The 15,082-nt window shown below is 37.8% G+C and overlaps 1 protein-coding gene and 1 long non-coding RNA gene across 2 annotated transcripts in view; both read right to left on the minus strand.

The window, feature by feature from the left end:
* spegb (striated muscle enriched protein kinase b) overlaps positions 1-15,082 on the minus strand; it is a 101,274-nt gene that overhangs the window by 45,109 nt on the left and 41,083 nt on the right. The window contains exon 2 of the mRNA XM_053496561.1: positions 4,475-4,573. Within this exon, the coding sequence (XP_053352536.1) occupies positions 4,475-4,573 (99 nt within the window). The remainder of the gene's footprint in view (positions 1-4,474; positions 4,574-15,082) is intronic.
* LOC128524164 (uncharacterized) lies at positions 6,117-13,930 on the minus strand. The gene is made up of 3 exons (XR_008360497.1): positions 13,554-13,930; positions 6,680-6,722; positions 6,117-6,308 (listed from the first exon to the last, which is right to left on the minus strand). It is a non-coding gene; the product is annotated as an uncharacterized LOC128524164 (long non-coding RNA).

Below are 15,082 nucleotides of genomic sequence, written 5' to 3' on the forward strand. Positions count from 1 at the left end.
TCATGTACATTCATTGATTTTAAAATACAGTATTAATAAATATAATTTCATTATGTTAATTAAAAAGGTAATTGTATAGTGTTATATAGCATGGTGAGGAAGTGATTGGCACTGTGGCCTTGAACCCCAGACCTGAGGCGGGGGTCGAGCCCTCACACCTTTAGAGTTTGCATGGTATCCCTGTGCTTGGCTGGTTTCCTCTAGGTTCTCCGGTTTCCTCCCACAGTCCAAATACTTCACAGTGGCTTCTTGGCATATCCCTGTAGTGTGTGGGTGAATGTGTGCTCTAAGTTGGACTGGCACCTCATGCAGGTGTACCCCACCTCATGCCCTTAGTTCCCTGGGATAGCCTAAACGCTTTCCATGATCGTGTATACGATAAGGGGTATAGACGATTGGCGGGTGTACTGTTCCGTTACATAATTAAATACCATAAGAATAGGTTTTTGTTTTTTTCATACTCGTGTAGTATGGAAGTTTCCTACATACTGCATGAACCTGCATCCTTATATAACTGAAAAAGGCCAATTAAAAAAGTGACTGTGCCAGATATAAATATGGAGTAGCTATGTAAATATTGACTGAGAAATCTTGTTTCATTACTGTAGTATACAATTATATTGGTCTTTTACACAGTAGCATAATTTTAGCCTTTCATTTATGATGAAATGTTTGTGCTATTTTGCATAAAAATGGAAATCTCAGAATATAGTATAAAGGTATTCTATGGCAGCAATGTAAACGCACTTAAACAATCATTCTGCTTTATCATAACTGCACCTGCAGAATACTCCTTTGTCTTTTATGTCCAGTTTAATAAAACCTAAAAAACAACAATGCCATTAAAAAGCTTGGACCATTTTGAAAACACTATTAAATCTAGGCCAGGCTCTGGCATTTTTGTCGGAATTCACAAAACCTGGATTGCTCAGATTATTTGCAATTTGAGGAATGCTTCATAAAAATAAGATGAGTAGGTGCGTGACATTTTCAGCAGGCTCTGTGGTAGATGGCATGCCCTCAGCAGGGACCGGGTTTTTCACAGCCTGGTTCGATGCTGTGGGCAGGTGCAGCTTGATGCAAGCAAAAAATGGGAAGCCACTATAAAGGGCAAACATCCTTCAGATTTGCAGAGAAAAAGTCTCCGCCCACCGGTCCACCATCCTAAGGCATCGAATCAATCTGATATGCATCACTCTACGGGAAATCTCAACACTTGACACGTTTATTCCTTCCATATTTCTTCAGCTGTAAATTGTGGGTGTTCATTATCTAGACAGTCTTGAGAGCCGGTTTTCATAGCAGTTGGTGTTAGATAGTTGGGAGACAATACATCCCATCATTCACTATTGAGCTTACTGGAGGAAAGCAATTTGCCAGAGAAAAAAAAAGGAGTCTAATGTGACTGTTTACAAAAAAAAACCAAAAACACCCATCCCTGATTAAATACTACAGTCCACCAGCTTGCATCTACTGTACATTTCAATGACCTATTTTAGTTTGGTTGAAGAAATGCTACTTTCTGCTAATGTAAGAAATCATTTTCCTCTATCTGAAAGCACCCCAAATGAACACCCACTCCCTCTCCCCAGGGGCGCCTGGGACAGCTTTTCTCATAACGTATAATGACAGCAGAAAGTGCCACTGCCAAGATCCTGCAAAGGGACTGAACAGAATGGCAGAATAAGCTTCTCGCTTCTTGCTGTTGTCCTAAACATGTAGGCATCCTTTTTGTGTTGAGAATAACACTGTTGGAATCAGCAAATATAAGGGTTTTTAAAAATGTTGCGGTTTGTGGAGAAGCTGAGTGCAATACACACATGCTGAGACTTAAGAGGCGGATGATTTGATGATGTGCCAATATATATGTGCGGGTAGACACACACACACACACACACACACACACACACACCCTTTTGTTGATGTGGGCTGCAACATGCCGACTTTGTGGATCGGTCTTGTTTGTCTGGCACATTCCATGGGTGCTTGATCAGATTGGGGTCTGGGGAATTTGTATGGAGGACAGGTAGGCAGTCAGGTTCTTTGGCTACAGGGCCAAGTACATAGTGGGCTGTGGTGCACTGGGTGTTCTGGTGCATTTCTCTCTTAACCAGGATCGACTTTTTTGGCAAGTTGTGCTGCATTGTTTGGTTTTTCTGGTATTAGACCAGACGGACTGGCTTTTGGTGGCCACAGGCATGAGTGAGCCTTGAGTGTCCATAATTTTAATAGTATATAATTAAAAATTAATGTTATTGTGTTATTGTTATGGCTGATAGGTGTATAATCAAAAGAACTTCTATATCCCGATCAGACATAACATTAACACATTTTTATTACTTTAATATATTTTTATTTCCTATATATTAATTTTTTATTTATTACTCTTGAATTATATTTTATTATATATAAAAAATTAAATTTTGTCATTTAAACATTTAAATAAATGTCCGGATAACATCATCTGATCCACAACGTCTATTCATTTTTATTCTTAAATAGCAACATGTTATAAAACCAACAAAAAGAAATGCTAAACTGTATGTTAAATCTATGTTAAATTATGTCATGTGTCTGTCATACAAATCCCTGTATTTTAGTATTTTTGAGTGAGAATTGATAGAAACCTGTGAATAGATATTTTATATTGTCTGAACTTCTATATACTAAACAGCTACATGACCATATAAAAACACTTGTTAGTGAGGCTATTCAGAAAAACAGACTTCAGAGAGAAGTCTATTGATTGAAGACTTTGGAGCAATGGAAAAGGTCATGTGGGCTGATGGGTCCAGATTGACCCATTTTCATGGCGATGCGGGTACCAGGGCAAGGAGGGAAGTGCATGAAGCGATGCACACAGCATGCATAGTGGCGACGGTTGTTAGTTTTTTGTCTGCTCCCGTCGAGGGGTCGCCACAGCGGACCATCCAATCCGCATGCAACTTGGCACAGGTTTTATGCCTGATGCGTTTCCTGTTGCAACCCTTCCATTTTATCCGGGCTTGGGGCTAGCACTGCGTCCATTGGCTGAGGTTTGGGCATTGATGGAGAAATTGAACCCGGGCTATACACATACTGATACACAGATAGATGGGTGCATTGTACAAGCCTCTGGAGGCATTGTTATGATCTGCGGTTGCTTGGTCAGGCCTAGACTCAGCAACAAAATAAAGTCAACTCATAACCTGAATGTATTGAATGATCAGGTTATCTTGAGTAGTGTTTTTCTTCCCTGATAGCACGGCCATATTCAGATAGTGGTTCTGGGAACAGGAGGAATCATTTACACACACAAATTGGCCACCACACTGAGAGATATAATCAATGCTACAGGGAATCGAAAGAAATCTTAGAAAGTGGAACTTTTTTGGCCAGGCAGTCTAATACACTAAATGCTCTTGACTATAAAGTATATTGCAGTTTATAAGCAAAATGTTACATAAAATGCTACTTATCCTTGATACTTATTTTCATGTGGGTGTAACGTATCGATTTTATCTCCAGACAGACCGATAGCCAAGCAGCACATATAACTCAACCTCAGGTTTCTGATGTATGTGTGAGACACTGTGATAAGACATTCTTGGATATTTTATATTGCTTTAGGCTTTTAAGGATTCTGAGGGTTAATCTAAGACCTGCGTGCAGAGAAGATCGATAGCAGCAAGCACATCTAAAACCAAGCGGGAAATAGAAAGCAATTTATGGGATTTTCAATCTAACCAAAGTCATATTTTTGGCACTGAGATAAAAACAACAACGGGTGAAGTAAACAAGGTGGCAAAGCAAAGTGACCAGACAGCAGATCAATGTAGATAAATGACATTGAAACACCTTTCAGTGAAACTGTAATAAACCATGAGGATCCTACAACAAACACAGAAAGGTGTTTATTTTTTTTTTTTTCGGATGTTCCTGTCAAGGTGTTGCGATAGCAGACCATCCGATCCACACCCACCTTGGCACTGGTGTTTACACTGGATGCCCTTCCTGATGAAACCCTCCCATTTTTCTAACCAGACTTGGGAACCTTCACTGCATGCAGTGGCTGGGGAGTATGGGATGTGCCAATCCACTAATAATGAGGCTCGAACCCGGATCCTCAGAACAACCACCTAGAGCTTTAGCCGTCTGAGCCACCAAATGTGTACTTATACAAATATCTTATTGGACCAGCTCTGCTCTTTTTGTTTGTTCTCTGTCCTTCGATTTTTGTTGTTATAAATTTTTTCCCCTTTTACTTCGGTTTTCTTTCCTGTTTAAGCGGCTTTGCTTTTTTTGCCTGGCCGTGCATTGTAATTAGGAATTTGTATTTGTAATGACTTGTCAGGTTAAATTGAAGGTTAAATAAAAATAAAATAAATAAATAAATATATGTGTGTGTCCTTTGTGAATAGAAGAGTCGGTGTGAGGTGGGCTGTGTGTGAAGAGTGGAACGTAACAATGATGTTGGTGAAAAGAGTGTAATTACCTGCAGGGACCCGCTGGGAGGTCTCATCTGGATCGCCTCTGCCTCCGTCTTTAGTCTCCATCTGAGGCTCGGCTGCTTCGTCCTCGGTGGTTTCAGAGTCTGCGGGTGAGAAACAAGCCAATCACGCTGAAATCTAAAACCTGGCAGGCTGAAATGATGAGTGCAATCAAGTAGGAAAATAGATCCAGCTAATAAAATTAACTCTACAGCTGAGGCTGCTCTGTGTTTTCTGTGTGAGCTTTCTCTGTCTAGGAGCTTACTTTGTCCCAGTCTTGCAATCAGAAATATGAATCAGAGTAGGACAATTTACCGATCTGATGTTCTAAATTTCTAAAATAAGCGATATGTAAGAAAACCAAAAAACAGAATCCCAGAACTTCACAACGAACCGAGTTAAGGAATAAAAGCAGACGATGGATTTTTAAATGGGTGACAAAGACCTATAATGAGATAGAAGGTTAAAAAAAAAAAAAAGATGCAAAAGTGAGAAAAGGCCATTACCATAACTCTGTTTCCTGCACGAGCGAAATACTTCGCTTCCATAGCGGCAGAGAGGAGAAGAAAACAGGAATGCACTGTTACTATAGAAACCAGTCCCACCCCCAGTGAATCAGTCACACACTCTCAAGCCATGTTTCTTTTCTATCTTTTTTTTTTTTTTTAATTGCTGAGCATGCATAAATTTTCTAACAACACTGTCACTGATAACCAGAGTCAGAACGGTATTCTATTTTAATGCAATTTTTGCCTTGAAGGCCATGATTAAAGGAGGGTAAATAGAAGAAATTGGAACAAAACATGAAAAAAAAACAACAACTGTTTATCTACATCTGTCTGGTAGGTGATAGATGCTATATAGCATATCCTCTCTCAAACGTCTAATTCACGATTAAATTCTTCTCAGGAAAAGACCATGATACGGATCTCAGACAGTGTAGCGATCACTGGGTTTATTCGGTTCTCTCCTGCAGGATTGTTTGTCTACACTGGAAGCATCTATGAAATAATAAAACGCTACAGTGCTTTTATTGCCCGCTATAAAGTTTTAGAAGAATGCTATCAAGACTACGGCATGTAAAGAGACAAAAAGTCCAAAGACTTTATGTTACGTCCTGTTAAACACGCTATAAAGTATGTTAAAATTATATAAAATTAATTTGAGTATTAATCAGAGTATTGATTTGGATTTCACGTTTTTTCTTTAAAAGAGCAGAAAAAGTGCAAGTCATTGAGCGAAATGATTCATTATTCATTATTAATTAGGTCTCGGATGTGTCGGCTAAATTGAGGTTTTGTCAGCTCTCACTTAATCAGAGCGCTCTCCGACAGATGCCAGAATTTTCTCTACTGCATGACTGCCCTTTCTTTCTCTCTCTCTCTCTCTCTCTCTCTCTCTTACACACACAAACACACACGCACACACCACAAATGCAATGAAAGAGGCACTAACATAATAATCCCATCCCCATAACATTCAAGTACAACACAAATGAAAAATGATAATTCAATTCAACCAAAAACAGATTTATTTCTTTATATATATATATATATATATATATATATATATATATATATTAAACATCAGTCATACACTGTGACAGTTCACATAGTAACACAAACATGGTCAGCATTAAGATAAAGGATGGTTCTTGGAGAAACTGTAAACATGGCGAAGCTCATTTTGGTGACAAGGATACATTATTCGTCATTATCTCATTATCTGCTATGCACCTGTATCACAGCAGTCCATAATCATATATGGTCGAGTGGAGGATTTCCAGCAGTAAGACTCGGGTGTCTGTGCTCGTAAATCAGCGCACCGTAAAAACCCCAACTAATAAAGAACAAGCAGAAGAAGAGGAAAATGCTTGATGCTCAATTCAGATGTATGTGTTTTATGTATTGTCACGTTATTAAAAGCATGGTATGCATAACTTCCTGAAAGACAGACGTAAATGCTTTTTTCACTCAATTTGAATCATCTATGATTCAAATTTCTATCAAGCTTTTAACAGAAAAACATATAGTGATACACAACTTTCGAATAGTTGTTATTGTAATTATGGACTGCATTTATCACCTCTAGTTAAAACGCATCCTCAATCTTAAGCACAAACCAGACTCTGCGATCAATGACGGACTTGATGTGATGTGATTGTAAAATCTCTTTTTGTAATAACCTGTTATCTATAAAACCAAACACACCATGGGTAAACCGGCCAAATGTTCGGTTTGAGTGTCCGGTTTTCTGAAATAAAAAGAGAGGGGGAAAAAACATTTAAGTAAACACAAAACACAAGGAATATCAAAATGTTTGAGCAATTCATAACAAATCAGATGACTAAAAAAACATGCACATGCACACATACAGTACATGGAAGAAATGTCCACATAGCAACAGTGCTTTCAGAAGTATTCACCCCCCTCAAACATTTTTGTATTTGTATTATTACAGCTTGGAATTAAAATAAATGTTTTTCTTTTTTATAAATACCATCACACAGTTAAAAACTTATAAATTTTCCATAAAATGCAAAATAAACATCTTCGACTGATTTTCAATAATCCTCATGATGCTGTTTGTTTTTGGTATGTTCTCTTGGAACAGGTGTATTTATATTTAGATAATGAGACATTTTAATTACAACTTAATTTTGCTTCATTTAACTAATTATGTGGATTCTGATGGCAGTTTCACACCAGCAGGGTTGAATCATTATGAAATTACAAGATATTTATTTATTATTATTTTGGGGGAGTTTCTAAATACATTTAAATTAAGTGGACAATCAAGTGGGCTTGATTTTTTTCCCCCACCCAATTTACTTTTAAGCATTTTGTGTATCATAATACATAACCGCAGTGAGATCAATTTCAGGAAAATTTTGTCCGTGTTTGTGTGTGTGTACTGTATGTATGTGTATGTGTGTGTTAACCTACAGTATAAGAAATTTACTATGGTACACTGTAGTACATAGGACATACCATAATATTCACCATAGGACTGTACCGAGTACCAGGGTAGGTACTATGAGACTTCAGTGGGTAGAACTATATTATGTATAGTACCACCATCCTTTGGTGACTACCATGCTTGGTATTTTGGCACACCAGTAGGTACAATAGTAGTATTATGGTGTGTACTACAATACTTTGGTAAATACCAAAATTATTAACTTATTCCCTTATTGGGTACCACAGTGACTATCAAAGTTCAGCAGGTATCTAATATGATGTTCAGCAGGTATCTAATGTTATAATGTTACTATACTACAGAAATAGTAGTATTATTCTACATAAACATGTGTGACATATCTTTGACAGTATGCTGGTACATTTTTCATGGTACCATACTATAGTAGATGGTAAAACCATGTACCATTGCACCAATGTATGCATCACGGGGGATTCAGGTACTACAGTGTGCTACATGTAATATATTAGCAAATAAGTTCCATGGTACTGTCAAGAATACCATGGTTCTACAGTATATACCCCGGTACAGGTAAGGACATGAGCATGGTACTACAGTATATACCCCAGTACAGGTAAGGACATGAGCATGGCTTATCCAGTACTTTGTTGTGGGCTTGTCATTGTCCTATTGACCTAGATTTAAAAGTGAAAATGGGGCAGTTGGTGACCAAGAGGCTCATAAATTGGGTTGATATTTGGACCATGTACACCTAAAGTGTTTCTTAAAATATCCTGCTCCGACTACTGTAGATCTAAACATACTAAAACATGTTAAATTATCACAATTCAAAAGCATGGAAAAGGAGGCGATTTTACACTATTAAAAATAATGTCAATAGATTTCTGTACATTTAAAAAAAAATTTGGCATAGTGTATACTTAAAATGATTTAAGATACCTTGGTAACCATACCTAGTTAGTCATGGTAACGGTTTACAGATAGACCACATGGAACAGGACAGATATGTGGTTAGTGGCATATCATTCTTATTTAATTGCAATTTTGCTTCCTGCATCTGAATTTTCCTGCCTAATATCATTTTAAGGTAATAAATAAGTGGATACGGAGGTTGTGGTTGAGGCAGAGGGATACAGAGGCTGGGATTCGGCATGCCTCCTGTCACTCCCAATTTATTAGCCGCTGTGAAACAGATGCACTTGCAATGCCTGTGGCATCTGAGATTTTTGCCCTTCTCCCCAGAATAAGGTTAACTAATAACATTAGTTATGGATGGTATCTGTCACAGTGGCGGAGGCTTATAGATGGAGCAGCAGTACTAGAGGGCATTATGGCAAGAAGGAAAGGAAACTAAGCTTAAAATCAGGAGTCATGCATCAAAAACCTACATAAATAAGAGTTTGTTCGGAGCAACAGGTTGCATCATGCTATTTTTTTTTTTTTTGGAGTGTGACATTTTTAGAATACTACATTCACATCCTCCCATTTGGCTTATCAAGGTTTTCTGATCACATTACAATGTTTGCTTTGGTGTTATGGATTGATATAAATATGGATATGCGCATCCAATCAATTTGTATGGACATTTATGGGTCCTTAAAATCGCTGAAAAATGAATGACCAGAGTGGGATTCTAAATGATATGTTATGAAGTAATTTTTCATTATCTCCCATGTTTAGCATTTTTATTAGGGTGAAAAGCCAAGTAGCACTCAAGAGAGCAAGTAGCATGCATAATACACGAGAGGCATTCTTCTGGCGCCTCGATTAGTCCAATCTGTGAACAAATAATGACATGCCACATACCGTAGTGCGCAAATGGAAAATGATGGTGGCTCAGATTGTAATGTGAAATACGCACAAAAGAGGACGGATCAGAGCTGGCTTACTGTTTCTTGCATCTTCACTTGTTATTTAACCTCACTTCTTTTAACTCAAATGTATGCAAGTTGTATGTGATATTAATGGCCAATCATTTAAGTAATCATAATTTGTTGAGGTTGTTAAAATAAAATGGAAAACTTTTACATAATTGGTCCAAGTAATCTAATATTTATCAATGTTATATACAGAGCAAGCAAGTTATTCATTTACTTTGCAGTCAACAATTATAAGTGTAATAATGTGGTGGTGGTAATGTGCGAAACTGAGGGGTTGTCTGACGTCAGTGTTGTATCTCTGATTCATGTTTCGCTAAAATTGTTCCTTTGTCTAACGACACTCTAAGATCCCCAGTTAACAGAGAACAACTAGATCCTGTCACATTTTCCAAGCTAACACCCATCTAGTGAACACGGCCAAAGACAGACAGGCTCAGCAAGCTGAGAGCTGGCCGCCCAGCGAGGATCTCCAGCCCGCCATCTGCGCCATAAAGAACACAAGCCACGCTTGCCTTTCTGGGGCAGATATGAGTAAACAGGTCATGTCCAGTATATAGTGTTGACATTCAGTCACTGAGTACTACGATGCACTAGGGAAATTAATGCAGCAAAGAGGACAGTTTTTGGCTAACTGTTTGGCCTCTGTGTTAATACAGCACAGAAGATGCTGTAAAATATTGAGCTGCCATAGCTGGCAGTCAAACCCGAATGGCGCTAACAAGATGAGGAGGAAAATTTGAACAGGCCATGGTCTAAAGAAATAAAGAAAGGAAAATTAGCTTGAGGTTTTAGTTGGAGAATCAGTGGAGCATGTGATGGTAGGCAAATCAAACTTGAATTTAAATTATGTCCTTGTAATGTAATACTTTTTCTATTGCAGGGCATATGCTGTCGTATGGTTAAGATTTCACTATTGCACCAGCTTATCATTGTAAGCTTTGCTTTTATTCACACTTGTCTTCATTTAAGAACATAATGTAGCATTGAAGGGCTAACTACCGCATTTTATTATGCTAGATGTTATATCATTTTAACTTACTTTTTCTTTTTTAAAAAAGGAATTCTCTTTAAATTATTTAGAGAAATAAATAAAGCTGTTCTTTAGAGCTAACATTCTGGATAGTTTCTCAATAGGGATGCATCTATATCTATATTGTTACAGGATATCTGATTGTCACAGTGCTCAATTACTTATACTTAGAATTAAATATTTCTTAGAATTAACTGTTTTTGTACATTTTTTTATGCTGATGAAGAGACAGCACAAAATTACAAGAATGCATTTCATAATTAACGTCACCAATTAAAGTGACGTGAACAGTTCCCTATGAAACATTACAAGGGGGATCTACAGGATCGTCCTACAACAGGAACCTGATAAAACATCTTAAACAAAACCAAGCAGAAAATGTCTACAGATAATGCTAGCTGAGTGAAAAGAACCATTTTAGACTGTGTTGCTGTTGATTATCATACATAGAAGGCAATAAAAAGTACTTTGGTCTTGTACTTCGGTCTCTATTGCAACCATGCTGTCCAGCTACAGTAAGTAGCTAATGTAATAAATTCTAACTCAGCTAGCTATGTTAAGAATGAACCTAGTATAGTATCTGTATTGACGTGTGTGGATTTCATGACCATTTGGCAAACTGGGTAATATAAATTGAGATTCTAGAGCTCTGTGACATACCTGATTGCTTAATACATACAATATTACTCATGTTGGTATCAGTATTGGTAGCAAAGAATAGGTATGGATGGTATATACAGTATGCTTCGCTACATTTCAATACATTAAATTTACTGATATGTTCCATGGTAATGATGTCTAGATAACTGTAATGGAAAGATCAGTTTTTGCAGTCAGTTTCATCAAGAGCTCCAAAATTATAGCAGTTTTGCCTACACAAACATCACACAAGAGATGGAATTCTTATGGTCTGATCACTTGTTCAGAATATAATTACATGCTCATAAATAACTTTAACGCAATTATTGGGTGCATGATGTCTCGTTTAAATTGAGGTTCGTAAGCCCTGAAAGCTATTTCATTCTTGTCCAAGCGACTTTCATCACACACACACACACACACACACACACACAGTTGCCATGTGGTAAATGAGTCACTTCACACTTTGGAGTGCACGTCCCCCACAGTCACCCAGGGTGCTTGCTCATTGTGGTTGAGCTCGAGTCAGCAGCTGAAGTTAGCAATGGAAGCCAGACTCTCACTTACATCACACCCTCTCCCTACAGTTATCACACACTGTTGTTCTTTATGGATCTCTTACTGAGACTGATTATGTCTGGAGGATTACTAAGAGCTAATCAAGCCAAATATGTCTGTTTTGGTCGAATCAGAGAGAAATAAATCGATCGTGTTTATTTTTGACCTAAATCATTTCAACCGATATTGGAATGCTTTTCATTAGCAAACGATATGGGATCGACTGCTGGTCATTAGTGAGGTCCTTAGAGTTTTAGTGTAGAGTATCAAATTTGGGCAAATAATTCAAAGTGTTTATATTCTCAGTAATTATCAAGGATTTTTTTTTTCTGATAATCTGCTAATAGGAACATTCTGGGTGATCACATACTGTATGTGATCAATAATTGGGTTATTTTGTTATTCCATGGCATTTAATAGCTCAGGTCAGCTGGAATAATGGTACTTGAATCTAAAATATTCTACTATTATTTTTAAACAATCTAGTGACAGCTGTCAAAATCTGATAGTTACTACTAAGATGGAATCAACATTTTTCATGTTAAAACAATTAGTGTGTCTATAAAAACTCGACATTGTTTACATGTCTTTACATCTACTATATAGGTGACACAAACTACTGGATTTAATAAAGCTCCAGTTATTATTAACACAAATCAATAAGTAGAATCATTAATAGGTTCCATTACTGTTCTGTTTTACAAAGCTGGAAAATAACAGTCGTGTCTTCGCTATCCCTGTCTCATCCTTTCTCCACCTGTCTGCCCCCGTCTGCAGACTAAAGATCCAATTATCTCTCTTTTTCACCTACCCCCCCCCTTTCCCTCCTCTGCCCTCCTCTTTTCATCACACCCGCTTTCCTACTGATTTCCATTAGCCCCGAGAGCTGAGGAAAAAGGGTACGCGTCACATTCGCACATCTCACCTGCGAGATGTTGGTGTGACACGTTCCCCAAAAAAAAAGCATAGTGTAGAATGTATGGAAAGAAATCCTGAATTTCGGTTTATGTTGAAGAAAACACGTCTTGGTTTGCTGTCTATCTATTCTATCTTTGTTTCTGCATGGTTTCTGACTTGTAGTGTGGCACAGACACATTTTTCCCCTCTTTCTCTTTGTAATATTGATCTATCACTAGAGCATGGAGAAGAGTGCTTTCATGGATGCTTTGATAACAGAACAAAAGATTTACTGACAATGCCTTGATGCTGCACCAGACCCAGGGACAGCTGGGAAATGTTGCATTTGATCACTAAAATTAGGTTAGGTGTTATTAATCAGTGCTTTCTCTGTTAAATAAATAAAAATAATAAATAAATACATTTTTATAAATAATGTCTAGTGCATTCTAGTTGGTTGATTTAACTGAAAATAACAAGAAAAAACAAAAAGCAAAACAAACCAATCTTCCCCGTAAGAGATAATGGGATTGATGTTATAAGCGATTTTGGTTTATTACTCTTCGACCCGTAATAGCCTACATGCTGATTTACCATATGTTACCCCCTTTTCCGTGGGGGACCTTAAAAAATACAAAGCCTTACAGTATAAATATGCAAAGCTTATATAATTTGTAAATTGTTTGGGAATTCATATAATTATCCAATTACCTATTTATTTTGTCACTTGCTTTTGGAAACCAACCATTTTTATTACTCATAAGTACCTCTGTAGCACAAGCCACACATGCCTTTGAGAAAACTAGGAAACCCATTTATGGTTCATTAAACAGAGCAGACCCATAAAAAGCTAAAAGCTCTCGTTATCCCCATGTCCATCATGCAAAAGATAAATAACGAATTGGATTTGCATTGGAGTGCGATCATGTAAGCACTGTCACTTTGTTTATAGATGAAGGGTGGGGCTCATCAGTCACAGTCAGCTTATTGTGTAGTATCCCTATTTAGGGAACTAAAACTAGGACAAAGCTTACACAGACTACACACACCAAAAGCCGAACGTAACACATATGGGTTAAAGCTGTGACACCAAAACACCTCTAGAGAAGAAGTTTTAAGGAAGAGACATGCAGGACTGACCTGGAAGCGTTTCTTGGACCAGATTTTCTTCATGGTTTGAAGAAATCCTGTTCTTCTCTTGCGTTTGGGGGAGCCTAGGCACTCTGAGACCTGGGGATTCACGGTTAGACCTGGAGCTGACCCGATCGCATCAGTAAAAGCATGACCAGGATCCAGTGTCGATCTGAGACGAAGTGTCACTTGGCAGGAGAAAACGAGTTGCTCTCAGTTGGCTGGAGCAAATGTCATTTGGTTCTGAGCGGAAAACATTTCGTTACCAAAAAAAAAGTGGTGCTGCTCTTTTCTCAGAACTTCTTTAGTTAGAACTCAAATATGAGATCGCACAAAAGACTGGAGCATCTTTCAGTTCAGGATGGGAGTCAAACTGCAGACAAGAAAAAAAATCACAGCTAGGGAAAAAAAATGATGATTTAAAAAAAAAGATAGAAAAAAAGGATAAAAACATTGGCGGATAGCACTGCTTGCTCTTCTCTAAAGCTCCTGAGAGATTTAATGTTCAGGAGTCCCACTCAAGCTGAGTGGCGTCAAAGCTGGAACAAACCCATCAACACTGAGCACAGAGACGTGCTGTATAATCAACACAGAAGAGGCTGCTCAGACAATAGCAGCACCAGAGAGAGAGAGAGAGAGAGAAAGAGAGAGATGAGAGGGGGGAGGGATAGCATTCGTGCAATCCTACTCCGTTTTACAGAGAAAGAGAGAGAGAGATAAACAGAGAGCAAGAGAGAGAGAATGAGTCAGCCCTAAGGAGAGCGTCATGCAGACTGGGAAAGCATTTCGTTCTTCTATCTTCATTATTCTTCTTTATACCCCCTTCCTTCTCTCCACTACTTCCTCTCCAATTCTGTATCCAAGTGAGGCTCTTTATGTGTGTGTGTGTGTATGAGCAATAGAGCGAGAGGGAGAGAACGAGAGCGAGAGAGAGCGAGAGAGAGAGAGACGCAGCCTCCTCACCCACAGCCCATGTTCACATGCTCAGGATCAGTGCCCATGACGTCCTAGCAGCCTCTGGGCAATAAACATTTATTGTTTCAATGGCAATCAGCAGATTTTATTTATCTATTTATCTATTCAGTTATTCACTTTTTTTAATTTTTTAGCCAAAGTGTCAGGTTTCTCATATTTCCTTATTTCTTTATGATAAGCCCACATAGAGAAAAAAAGGTTCTCAACACTAAATGTTCCATTCAATTGACCCTTTAACGATTTTATGTAACATATAACCCTACAATAGATCAAATATATAACCACAAATATTGATCACAAACAATATTAAAATCTTGTTTTGTTTTGTCGTTTATTTCCCCCCCAAACAAACAGCAATAAATTTGTACAGTTTTGTGCAAAAAAAAAAAAAAATAATTTAAGCATATAACTCAAGGAATACTATACAAGGTGGAGAGGGGGAAATGAGGTCATGAGCCTCTAGTGACCTAAGGTATGCAATAAACGGTTAAGTGTTCAGTTTACTATTTCGATCCCTATACCAACTATCCCCTGCCAGATATGGTTTAAATTTAATTGAGATT

Source organism: Clarias gariepinus, chromosome 5 (assembly GCF_024256425.1).
Source record: "Clarias gariepinus isolate MV-2021 ecotype Netherlands chromosome 5, CGAR_prim_01v2, whole genome shotgun sequence".
In the NCBI taxonomy this organism is placed as follows: domain Eukaryota; kingdom Metazoa; phylum Chordata; class Actinopteri; order Siluriformes; family Clariidae; genus Clarias; species Clarias gariepinus.